General features: G+C 37.5%; 1 protein-coding gene across 2 annotated transcripts; it reads left to right on the top strand.

Annotated features, from left to right (window-relative positions):
• Positions 1 to 8290: 8290 nt before the first annotated feature.
• LOC25490962 (probable phytol kinase 3, chloroplastic) lies at positions 8291 to 12760 on the top strand. 2 transcript variants are annotated; one of them, XM_013604876.3, is made up of 6 exons: positions 8291 to 8720; positions 10432 to 10499; positions 10585 to 10716; positions 11464 to 11579; positions 11754 to 11868; positions 12249 to 12760. In XM_013604876.3, exons 1-6 carry the CDS (start codon positions 8424 to 8426, stop codon positions 12424 to 12426), a joined length of 906 nt encoding a protein of 301 aa, XP_013460330.1. In that variant the 5' UTR covers positions 8291 to 8423; the 3' UTR covers positions 12427 to 12760. The 2 variants fall into 2 exon arrangements, with proteins under 2 accessions (XP_013460330.1, XP_039687243.1); XM_039831309.1 differs by having other exon boundaries at positions 8465 to 8720; positions 10404 to 10499.
• The last annotated feature ends 325 nt before the right edge of the window (positions 12761 to 13085 follow it).

Genomic DNA, 13085 nt, shown 5'->3' with positions numbered 1-13085 from the left:
GTAGTACCAGAGGTCCCTGCCCCTGTATTAGTAGTATAGTACAGCGGAAGCCCGTAAGGATACCCGGATGGCATGATAGAGCGGGGATCAGTTGTTACGGTAGGAGTCACATTTGCAGCTGTAGAAACTACAGGAACTGGTTGTTCCTGAGCAGCCAACAGAGCAGTCATAGCATCATGAGCTTTGGCCAATTCCTCCCTTAAAGATGCCAATTCGGTACGAAGCTGTGTGTTCTCTTCTTCCATAGCCCTTTTCTTTCTTCTGTATTCTCTGGTTCGATCGGTTCTATCAGGTTCGTAAACTCTCTGAGCACGAGCCACTTTTCACACTGCGGCAGAGAAACCAGGGGATAGTGAGCACTTGGAAGCCTTTGTGACCAATGCATGATGCATATGATGCATGATGTGCAAATGCAAATGCGAAAGACTTGTTTTTTTCATCGAAGGATTTTTAAACAAATTAGAAATCTTGCAAATAATCAAAACTACATAGCATTCTCAACAGAAAGACTTTGAAATAAACACATGAAGCCCTCAAGCATAGGAAGTAGTCGGAGGATCATCGGACTCGGAATCTGAATCACAGCATCTGGCAAAGAAGTCTCGTCGTCCTCTGGCTCTCTTGGAATCCCTCATAAGCAGCTCGTCTTTCTCTTCCAATTCCTTCCGGGCCTTAGCTAGCTCTCTCTTCAACATTAGATTCTCATGAGTCTTCTGCTCATCTCTACCATCCAAAGTCATGATTAGATTCTCGGCTTGATTGTACCGAGCTTTCCACACTTGCTTCTCACGACTCTCCATAGCTAGATGCTCCTGATACATATCCTGAGTCGCGGGGAGTAGAGGTAGAGGCATAGATGGAGTAGACGAAGACACGTATCTCATAGCTGGATAAGGCATACCAATCTCCTCAGCTTGATCTATCACCCACTGAGTATAGGCCTCATGAGCAACACCGGATCTCACACCTAGATGCTTCACACTCTTCCTTCGAACCTTGGACCAAGCATCCATGAAAGCTTTCCTTTGTCCGGTAGGAGCATTCGCATAGAAGAAGAACTCTGGAGATGTAGCAAGATTGATGGGCTTCGACTTCATAGGAAAACCAAACTGTCTCATAGCAAGCTCGGGGTTGTAGTTAATTCCTCCACGAGTACCAAGAAGAGGTACATTGAGAAAGTCTCCACAACCCATAATGATTTCCTTCACCTGAGCGGCCGGAGTGAGCCAGACGACCTCATTAGGAGTGAGGGCCATAATCCGCTGCGAGTAGGACCAGTTCTCCGAGTTATCATGGAAGGAACTCGGAAGGTGCGAAATAAACCACCTATACAAAAGAGATATGCAGCAAAGAATATACCCACGGCCCTTGAGAGTCCTGTCATGAATGGCGTGGTAGGTATCTGCTAGCAAAGTAGGAACCGGGTTCTTGGAATGGAAGATCTCAATGGCATTCATGTCCACGAAGTTGTCGAGGTTCGGAAAGAGAATGAGCCCGTAGATAAGCAAAGCAAGAATAGCCTCGAGTGTATCCTGTCGAGTAGTACTGAGATTAGCCTGATCAAGAAGATACTTTGAAGTGAACCCCCGGATGTGAGGCTTGGTAATAAGATGGTTGGAGACGTCGGAAGTCTTGAGGTAGAGATCCTTTGCAATAACCAGAGGAGTAAGAGAAGTCCCGGGACCGGTGAAAGGCGTCTTCTCGGCTATAGGTAAACCCACTAGATTGGAGTAAGCCTCGAGAGTAGGAACCAACTGGAAGTCCGGGAAAGTGAAGCAACGGAAGCTCGGATCATAAAATTGCACTAGAGTGTGCACTAGCTTCTCGTCCACATCGGTTCGGAGCAAAGTAAGCAATCCCCCATATCGGAGTCGGAACCCTGTTTGACTCTTGACCTTGAGTGCCAACTCTCTTAAACTGACCAAATCCACTTCTTTGAACTTGTAGCACTTAGTCTTCTTCATACCTGTGATTATTTACAAAAATTCTCATTTGTTTAAACCCTTCGATGAATGCATGAAAAATGTTTATGCATGAATGCATGTATGCATGATTGTGTTGTTAAAAGTGGATTGAGTTTCAAAGTAACGGGGCCACGGATGGACACGGCGTCCGGTGAACTAAGGCTTTGGATAGTAGTAACCAAGGTTCTAACACAGTTCCCAAACTGCAACCTCTCTCACATATATCATGGTAGTACAGGACGACACCCGTTCCATGATTATTTGTGAGAAGGTCTAGTTTGAGTGTAGTATCGCGTGACGACTAAAGTTTGAGACAACACTCAATTTAGCCACCGCACTACGTCCTAAAAAGGCTAGGATGGGTTTGGTAACTATGGTTCATAGCTTCGTCGAACAATTGAAAGTGAAGTGCCTAAGCATGACAACACACGCCGACAATATCACCTTCAAAATGCCTCAGCTATGTGAGATTGATCGCATAATCCAATACACGAGGCAACCCCCGGATCGAATTGTCGATTATATCTCTACCTAAACATAAGTTCACTCAGCCCGGGTTAGGACTTTTGATATTCTCACCCCACACGTTGAATGAAAGTAAACAAATATTCACATATGTAAGCAATAAAATAAAGCGTAAATATAAACTAAGGAAAACTAGGCGCGACCCGCTAAAAAGATTCCCCAGTGAGGTCGCCATTTCTGTTATCATGGTTTTTGGGTGCCAAGCCATTAATTGGACTTGAACCTTTTGACCGTTGATATTCTCTATTTTTTCTTGGGAAGGGCAAAATTGAGAAAAACCCTTAGATTCTAAGTTCGGGGGTCGTTTTCGCTACGGGAAGGTGTTAGGCACCCGGAGCGATTATGGTACTCCATAAGAGCCGCTCTCCTAAGTTGATTTCTACGCTTTATTTTTATTGCCTACTTATTGAAAGAAAAGAAGTTTTATTTGAGTGAAGAATGGGGGTGAGAAGAAGTAGAATTTAATTTTATTTCGGCTTGGAGGGGTTAAAGTCCCTTGCCTACGTACCGTTTTACGGGATCAAAACCGGCGTAGTTCTTGCTAAAAGACTTGTTGTTTTTTTTTTGTTTTAATTGTTTGATTTTAAGTTTTGAAAATGGTTTTGAAGAAGGAGATTGAGAGGCTTCATGAGCATTAGATTTAGCAAAAAAGTGAGGTTTGATTAGTGATTAAAAGGAAAGTCTAAATGATTAAGATGAATTGAATTTTTCTTAAGAAAAAAAGAAAGGAAAAATGAAGTGTTGACTTCATATTTATTATGAAAATTTTTGAAGTGAAGTTCAATTGTTTTTTTTGAAAAAAAAGATGGATTTTCTCTAAGTGTTTAAAACCTAAGCGCTTATCTAACCATACAATCCTATGCATACATCTAAGGTGAGTGTGTGCGTGTCGGTGCGCCATAGTGTCCATAGTCCATATTACAAAAATTGCCTAAATACATTCTATGGCCTCTTTGCCAAGCTACAAACCAATGGTAAAATATTACATCACCGAATGAATTACAATTTGTAAAAAAAAGAAAACTAAACTAACGGAGACAATAGTGAAGATAATGAAGTGCTATGAAGTGATCAACATGAAAGGAAATGTTAGCAGCAAATAGTAAAAAAGAATATGGCATGAAGCGATAGAAGAAAGTATGGCATAAGACGGTAAAGTGACGATAAGAATAAGCCGGAAACATGTGATGAATAATGCGCATGATGCAAGAATAAAACTCAACACATCAAAACAGTGACATATGCATAGCAAACAGTAGCAAAATTCACATGGAAAAGTATGCAAATCAAACATGACGAACACGAATATTATGCACATGAAGTAATGGGTAGAAATGCGAGAAAAATGACTTAAAATAGTAAAAACCCTTGACAAAACAACACTAAAAATTTTTACCAACTTTTCCAAGTAAAATACCACTGAAAATTATCAAGAAGAATAGTAAAATGACATAGTAAATTTCTTGGAATTTATTGATAAAAATTTGGAGCAAGCAGGGGTACAGGAAGCAAAGGGGGGCGCGCGTATAGCAAGAGAAGCCAAGGGAAAGCTGAAACCCTAGGCCCAACAGCGTAAGCCCATTGGGCTTAGAGGATAAAACCTCTATAAAAGAGGTGAGACAGACCTAGGGTTTCACTTTCCCCTTGTCTTTCTCTCTCTATACCACAATTGCTCTGCCTTCTCTCTAGCATGAGCTCACCGGATTCTGGGTTGAGCCGCCGTGAGAGATGAAGGTCTGGCTGGAGCCACCGTAGGCTCGCCGGAACCTTCATCTTCTCCGGTGAGCTCCCTAGGGTTCCGGCGAGCTTTCAACCCAGAATTTGATGAAAATCATATCATTCTCTTCGTCTTTTCATTGCGATTACGATTCTGGCCTTGGCTTTTACAAACATTACGTGAATCAACGTGAATCTGGTCTTCTCACTTACGTTTTTCGTAAAATTAGGGTTTGCTTTTTTTTATAAAATTCTTTGAATCTTTTTAAGATTCTGTTGATTCACGTACTGATGATCTTTTTTACGAAAAGATGAAGAGATTAACGGCCTGGATGATGTAGATCTGTGCTTTTGGTGTTACGGTTTTTTGGAAATCTTTTAGGTTTTTTGGCTTAAATGTTTTCAACTTCACAGATCTACATCTTCTCTGAGTTTGTTATTGGCTTTGATGATGAGAATGATGAAGATTCACGTGTTTACCTGAGTTTGTATGGAGATTGTTGATTTCTTCGGAAAATCTTCAAATCTTGTTTCTGTTTTGATCTGATTTCGTTTCTGGAGACTGAAAATAAATCAGTGTGGTTCTTGTTAGCCTTGAATCTTCATCTTCTTCGGTGTAAACCCTAACTTCTTTCCTTCTTCTTCCTTCAAATCTCTGTGATCAGCACTCGTAGCTTTTCGCCATAGGTGAAGAGCTCGTGCTTCGAATTGCAGAGTCTGCAATTCAGTGATGATGATTCAATTGAATCACTGAGAATTGCAGTAACAAATTAGTTCAACTTTTCTGGATTTTTTGTTCTGGAAGTGGTTTAGGGTTCTTTTGCGCCATTGATGAAGGCTTCAAGCTTTTTCTGTTTGATTTGTAACTGCCAAGAGAGAGAGTGTGACTCTGTGTTTATGAGTTGGCACTTGATGAATGGAAAAACGTGTGAAATTCATTGCCACTGTGTTGCTTTTATAGCTGACAAGTGTGCATCTGAACCAATGAGAACAGGACACCTGGATCTGGAGAAGAAATGGCACGGCTTTGCAATTTTGGACTTTGAGGACCTCCCTGCAATTTTGTAAAATATGGGACTGGACTGCAATTTTAAAAATAGAACTAAAAAAACATAAAGATTGGACAGTTTGGACTTAAATGCAATTTTAAAAAGTTGAAGGATTAAAATGCAAAGTAAAAATAAAAATGAATTAAAATATGTAATTTGACTAAACGTAAAGCGAAACAAAAATAAAACTGACAAAACGGACTAAAACGAACCAATGGCCTAAATGAGGTACTTCAAAGTAACCTCTCTATGCCAAAATTTCGTGTGAAATGACCAAAATGCCCCTAGGGCTAAAATTGACCTAAACAGATTCAAATTGACTCGACACTGACTCAGACGCAAGTTTGAAACGAAATTAACAAAGTTTACTGATGAAATGAAAAAAAACAATTTGAAAAGACTCAGAGACAGTCACAAGGATGAAAATGGGTCCCACTGCAGGAAATGACCAAAATACCCTTCTGTATGACTTTTTTGCAAATTTTGAAATAAACTGTAGAAAAAGCAATGAAATGATTCAGAGACACTTTTGAACGACTTACAAGACAAGTAAAGACATCTTGAAAGGTTTTATGCAAGAAAAACATAGGTAAAATTGCGATTGAAAATACTGCGAGGCAGAGACAAATTGAACTGTGCAGTTGAAATTTGATAATTGACAAAGTTTTGAAATGAAATTGGGCCCAGTATTTTTAGGTCCAAAAACAGGGTATAACACTGGTTTTCATATTTTTTTAGTTTCCATCAGGCGACCTTATGGGTCCATTATCGTGGGTATCATCTTTTCAGTGCTAGTAGGATGGTGGCAGGGATTCGCGTCCCCGACTTCCCACTCTCGGCACCTTCATATTTCTCCTTCGAATTGCTTTTTGGCACCCTACTGGTCCGTCTGTTAGAATATAAACCAGTTTTGCACGATGACTTAGCCTCCCTCGGTTAGAGTTCCCCATTTCTTTTCACCTGTCAATAATCCAGGTGGCTTTGTCCGGTCGGTTCCAGTCAATTGAGTTCTTCACTGACAAAGGTTAAATGGGTTGGCCACGTCAATCTGGGAGTGCTTTCCCCGATGGCTTTTAGCACCGTTATATCGACTCTTTTTTCTTGCTTGCTTATACATGCATTAAATCCTTTCTGATTCAACTTCCATGTGGAGACTATGTAAATGGTTATTACATTTCAATGTTTAGTTTCTTGCATTTTCAACCTCTCAATATATCGTGAGGATTGTTGTGTTGTCCGACTTCTTCCTTGTTCAACTGCTTCACTTCAACCGTCATGTAAGGTATCTTTCATTCTCCTTTCCTTTGCTTCACCACAATTTCTTCTCCTAATTCGAACATTGCATAATAATTTTACTCTTTCATCTTTGGCACGGTAGACGAGATAGGGTTGCCCATATGTATAACCATCGAGAAGAGAGAGTATGTTGATGTACTTCTAAGATTCATAGATGATGGAACCTTTAGAATAGTAGGACCCCACCTAAAACTATGTACAAAGTATTCTTGAATTACATTTGAAATAGTAGGACCCCACCTAAAACTATGTACGGACGTTCACTATGCCTCTAAGATTGACGACCATATGCCTTTGGCGTGCGTATAACCAAAGGTGAATACGGTGAATTGACGATTCCCCAAACATTTAAACTATCACAAAGTCGATTGGATCATTTAATTGACGATTTCCAAACCTATTAAACGACCCATAAGCATTAAATTCTAGATTAAAAGTGATTATCAAATATTAACATCTATATCTAGAGTTATAACTTAAGATAGATTGTTATTCTATTTTTTAGATCCAAAAGTATTTGTCAATATCGTTTTGAATCTCAATAAAGCAATAAATACAAGAATAACAACAATATTGAATAAATAAGCTAAAATCATATATTAAAAGATCAAGAGTTTACATAATAGCTTGTTTGAATACCTCAAAACCCACAAGGGTAGATGTAGCTACATATGTCTATGATAGCTTTGCAAAGGATGAAGATTTCATGCCTAGACTCATGATGTCTCAACAAATCTTGGGTTGAATCTACTCTTAACTACCTTGCTTTGTGTTTTTCTCTCTAGAAAAGCCATGTCTCTCTCTAAGTATGCAAAAAAAAAAAAAAAATGAATAAAACAGTAGTAGTATAGAAGAAAGAGAAGGAAAAACTATTTATATGGGTTGTGTTTTGACAACTCGCTTATGGCCAAAATCACTAGCCAAAAACGAGTTGCACGAAATCAGCTTCTGTCCCAATGGTTATGCTCCACGTGCCCCTTATCCCGTTGAATCTCTTGAACTCGCTGTGAACACGCTTATGGCGTGTAGCCTCTGGAGAAAAATCGCCAATGGCCAGATCGCGCCGATATTGACCAGGAGACGAGGCCAGAGGCCGAGGAGGCGGCAAAAGAAGCATCAACATGACCAAGACCAGGAGTAGGATTAGTTGTAGTTGTTGTTTAGGACTTGTTTTTTTTTGCGTTTCGTATATTTATGACATTGGTTCGTATGTTTGTATATTGATGACATCTTCTCGTACATTGGCTTTAACTATGTTGGTACTTTTATAACGTATTGTAAGTTTAATGTTCATGTGAAATATGGTCTCATATTTAGACTTGTTTGTGTCGAATATTGATGATTCCGCAAAAATACAATGTTGAAACAGGTTAGCGAGGTTTGCGATTCAGGATGAATTATGTGTCAAATCACATACGAGCAGGTTTGTGTTATGTGTTATAACACATAACAGGTCTAGAAGCAAGTGCTTCTGCAATTTCAAGACTTCAGGACGCATCAGCAGTTAACTGCCGAAGAAAAAGAAAATCGATAGCAGTTAACTGCTGAGGAAATGAAAAACTTTGAAATAGAAAACTTTGACAGTTAACTGCCGAGGGGAATTACGGTCTTTTATAGGTGTGTTTCAACCTTCTTATATGGTATACAACAATTTTCTTAGATTCGGCTCGGTAGTTCGTTTTGACAGCAGTATAAAAAGTACTTGTTGAGGAGTACATAAATCAAGTCATCGTACTTGTGAACCAAGTCCTAGTTTGTAACTCAAATCAAACAAAATCACTTTCCATAGTAACAATCAATCAATCAAGGTTTGGTTGGTTGAATAATAAAATACAACGAAATGTGGTAGTTAGCTTCTCTTCAATTTGTCACAATGATTAAGAGCATCAACAACATTAAATTTGACTCAATTCCCTCTGTTTCATCTCTCCCTCTTCTCCTCACACACTTCACACCCATTTCCCATTCTTCTCCTACCTTTCTCTCCAAACTCAAACCCATTTTCCCCCTCACTTCCTCCACCCCATCTCGCCGGAACCACCCATCTGCCACCATGTTTCACCATGACCCTTTTGTCTCTGATTTTGTTGCAACGGGTATTTCTGGTGTTGTTGCTTTTTCTTGCCTTGGATTGTTCAAAGAAACTGCAAAAAGAGGACTTTTTGATCAGGTGAGTTTTATTAGTTCAAATTTGGAGTTTATGTTAAGATGGGTTGTTTTGATTTAGCTGAATAATTCATGAGTGGTGAATTTCTTTGCTGACCTAAGAAAGATTGTGTGTCTATGTGTTTTTTTTGGGCTAAGTTCAAGGAATATAACAGTGGAATTTGGAATATTCTTTCATATCAGTTTTTTAGAAATGACAAATTTTTGTTGTTGCAATTTATTGTGTTTTAGTGAGGATTTAAAGTTTAATGTTTCTGGAAACTTAAAAGAGGAATTTTTAAGATGAAATGTTATGAAGCACCAACGGACGGACACTGGAGTCTGGACAAACACTGACACATTGACAACGGTAGTTATTTGAGCAATGACAATGTAATGTCATATCGCGGTGTAGTGTTGGTGGCGGATACTGATATGTGTTCGACACTAGACATGGCTCCAATTAGAAGTGTTGGTGGAGAGATTGCATGTATTGTTTAGGAACGTCATTTTAAACGTGGTCAAAACTAGTTCTTTATTTTATTTTTAAAAATATATGAAGTAAATTCAGAGACTGCAATAATGTTCATTGCAGGCTTGGATTAGCAGTGAGTTTGGCAGGATCAAGGTGTTCTAGTTGTAGCGTATTTTTACATAAGCTACTCTTTTTGAGCATCAATAAAATCAAGATGCCACCACGATTTCGTTAATCTTTTAACGTGATCGGTGATTCGAAACATCTACTTAGACTTTCTTTAGTTGCTGACGTTTTTCAAAGTTGCTTAGAATTTTTCATACTAGTGAGTAATGATTACTGAAAAAAATCTTAGTTGATGACTTTCATTAAGATTGTTGTCTTCGCTTTCATAAGTAAAGAGTTGTACATTTTATGCAGCACTAATCAAAGGCGTGCCCGTGTCCAATGCCTCACACCAAATGACATGGATACATTTCCTTAAATCATTACTTGTGTCTACATGTCAACATCAATCCAGTGTTTGGTGTCTGTCTCATGCTTCATAGTTGTTCATTATTTTGGTTAGGCTAAATTGCATTTTTGGTCCTTAACTATTTAGGTAGTATCGCTTTGGTCCCTTAATTAAAATTCGATTTATTTTGGTCCCTTAACTTAACTTCTCTCTGTTACACATTTTGGTCCTTTCCGTTAGTTTTAATTCAAAAACATTAGGTTTTCATCATCTTCTTCTCATCTTTTTCATCTTCATATCATCTCCATCAACCTTCAACAACAAGAATACCAGAAAATTTCAAAAGAAAATGAAGAAAACCTAATGTTTTTGAATTAAAACTAACGGAAAGGACCAAAATGTGTAACAGAGAGAAGTTAAGGGACCAAAATAAATTGAAATTTAATTAAGGGACCAAAGCGATACTACCTAAATAGTTAGGGGACCAAAAATGCAATTTAGCCTTTTGGTTATTATTCATTGTGATGCTTAGTTTTCAACAAGCACTTGCAAAGACAATTTGAAATCAGAACCATGAGCATTATAAATTGTAGCTTCCTGCAAGTTGGAATGAGAAATTACACCTCAACTTTTTTAAAAACTCCTTTATCAGACTGCGCTTTGGAAGAACCTATAATCTTTTGTTAGGTACCAAATACCTATATCTTGTGAGAAACTTTCATAAACTAGAAGCTAATCTTATAAAAGCTCCTTTATCTGATTTCTCTCCACATATGCAGAATCCTCATTAACATTTTTTCTGTTCAGAAATTGAATAGGAAACTTGTGCATATAACCATTGGGCTGGTATTCATGCTTTGTTGGCCACTATTCGGGTAATTGTATAGTTTATGAACTATGATTATGTTCAAAGTTCTGTTACAATGTCGTTTGTTGAGTGACCTTTCTTCATTATCGCAGTAATGGTCGATGGGCTCCGTTCTATGCTGCTTTTATTCCGGGAGTTAATATACTTCGGATGTTTGTTATTGGAAGTGGAATATTGAAAGACGAGGCCACTGTTAAATCAATGAGCAGATTTGGAGATTATAGGTTTCAAAATTGAATACATTATGTGAACATGTGATTGTAAATAGTTAGCTAATTTGCAGTTAATTCTATCAAGAAAAATCCTAGTTTACTGTCAGTTGATTAAGCCGATACTGGTCAATTCCGACCTGATACAAAATAGATATTTTACTGTTTCTTATCCGTAAGAATAAACCCTTAATTTAGTTCCTGAAGTATTACCCTCCAATTTAGTTTAGTGTATGTCAATAGTAAGTAATCCTTTAAGTATATGAAATCTGACAATTTAGTCTCCGTTTTAAGTACTTAAGATGTTAGGGACTAACTTGACGGATTTTCATATACTTTAGGTACTAAAATGACCAATATCATATATTTTAGGGATTGCATATTACTCCCTCCGGTCACATTTATAAGCAAAAAACAACTTTTTAGGTTCATTGAAAGACTAATGTTTTGGTCTATATATAGACCAGATACATTAGTCATTCAATGAACCTAGAAAATTGTTTTTTGCTTATAAATGTGACCAGAAAGAGTTTTATTATTATTTTTTTAATATACTTCAAAGACTAAGTTCCAGATAGAGTAATACTTTAGAAACTAAATTGAAGATTTATTTTATCTGTAACTGTGGCGTATAAAAATGAAAGAATTAGTAATGGTATAAGTTATCAGCTGGGAAACAGTGTTTCTGGCTACTGATTGATAAATGATTACATGTCTTTTACATTATTTCTTCATTTGGTCTCATGTTTTCCTCTGCACCAGGGAACTTCTTAGGGGACCACTGTATTATGCTGCTACTATTACTTTGGCGTCCATGATATACTGGAGAACTTCCCCTATTTCCATTGCTGCGATATGTAATCTGTGTGCAGGAGATGGTAATAATGCTTCTCAGCACTTTTAGTCCTATTTACTGAAAGGCAACCTAACTGAATGTCTTAGACTTTTTTTAGCCATATCATATAAGCTGCACTTGAGAGGGGAACAGGAACCTTATCCTGTGACTCCCTAGAAATACATGACTTTATCCTGTTTTTAATATAATATTTCAGGTATGGCCGACATTGTGGGAAGGAGGTTTGGCAGTGAAAAATTACCTTACAACAAAAACAAGTCCTATGCTGGTTCAATTGCTATGGCATCTGCTGGATTCTTGGCTTCTATCGGGTAACTATCTATGGACCTGTATTACTTTGTTTTAAATTTTCCTTCCATGTGATAAGCTACCTAGTTGCATGTTTGTTTAACGCAGTAAATCATCGGTCAAACAACTTAATTAAGCTATTATCATATAAGTGATTATGTGAGTTATTTTTATAACAAAAGACAGAATAAAGTCAAATTGTTATCATATGAGCTTTATGTTGTTTTCAATCTAGGTAGCTTATGGAAATAACCTGAAAAGAACCTATGAACATGTCAGAAGTTGTTTTCATAAGCTCTTCTAAACAGTCTCACAAATACTTATTTCAGTAGATAACCTCAAATAAATCAATTTAGACAAACCCTTTAATACATTCCCTTACTGAAAGTTGGTGGTTTGTCAGGTATATGTGGTATTTTTCCTCATTTGGATATATGGAGGGAGGCTGGAGCAAGGTTATAGGTTTCCTAGTTGTGTCTGTTATCACAGCAGTTGTGGAATCTCATCCTATCAGCACGGATCTTGATGACAATCTCACAGTTCCCCTCACTTCTATATTGGTAGGAAGTATGGTCTTCTGATATAAACCATATTGTAGTCAAAAAACAAGTTAGGAATTAGTTCCAGTTTAGTTAGAAAATGTGTACTCTCTCCGATCTCGAATATAAACAAAAAAAAAAAAGTCAAACAAAGTAGATGATGTATTTGTTTCAGATTTTTAACCGGATACAACAACTTTGTTTGACTTTTTGGCTTATATTTGAAACTGTAGTAGTATTCTGTAATGTTGTGTAGCTTGTTAACATTAAAATTTACTGGTCGTTGTAGTGTATGACTATGTGTATGTTCAGCACCATTCGAGTGTAGGGATTTGCAAATTGCAACTATAAAATTTGCTAAAACTTCACTCTTTCATGATTCCACGGAAAATTTGATTGTTTTGAATAAAAAATGATTCTCTCCTAAAACTCATTTGAGTATAAGGGATCCAATGAAGCTTTCATTTTGCATTGAATATTCTATGCTAAGTTTTGCCACAAACCTTCTTTAGAACTTATAATTATAACCATTTATAAAGTTGTTTTTCTTAGGTTTCTGCTGTTACATCTTAGCATATGATGCAGTTTCAAGTTTCAACGACATTTTCTAAAAGAAAGTTTAATATTCTTAAGTAGAGTTTGCAACTCATTTGGGTGCCACAATGCTTGAAGGACTAGAGCGGTGGATGCCCATTTTACAC

Source organism: Medicago truncatula, chromosome 3, assembly GCF_003473485.1.
Source record: "Medicago truncatula cultivar Jemalong A17 chromosome 3, MtrunA17r5.0-ANR, whole genome shotgun sequence".
In the NCBI taxonomy this organism is placed as follows: domain Eukaryota; kingdom Viridiplantae; phylum Streptophyta; class Magnoliopsida; order Fabales; family Fabaceae; genus Medicago; species Medicago truncatula.
Note: the sequence above shows the minus strand (reverse complement) of the source record. Positions and strands in the feature narration are given on the sequence as shown.

Excerpts from the sequence above, each read along its gene's own strand:
- LOC25490962 (XM_013604876.3), top strand. The coding sequence starts at position 8,424 with ATGATTAAGAGCATCAACAACATTAAATTTGACTCAATTCCCTCTGTT. Across the intron at positions 10,717-11,463 it reads AGCAGATTTGGAGATTATAG|GGAACTTCTTAGGGGACCAC; the intron begins GTTTCAAAATTG and ends CCTCTGCACCAG. Across the intron at positions 11,580-11,753 it reads TAATCTGTGTGCAGGAGATG|GTATGGCCGACATTGTGGGA; the intron begins GTAATAATGCTT and ends ATAATATTTCAG.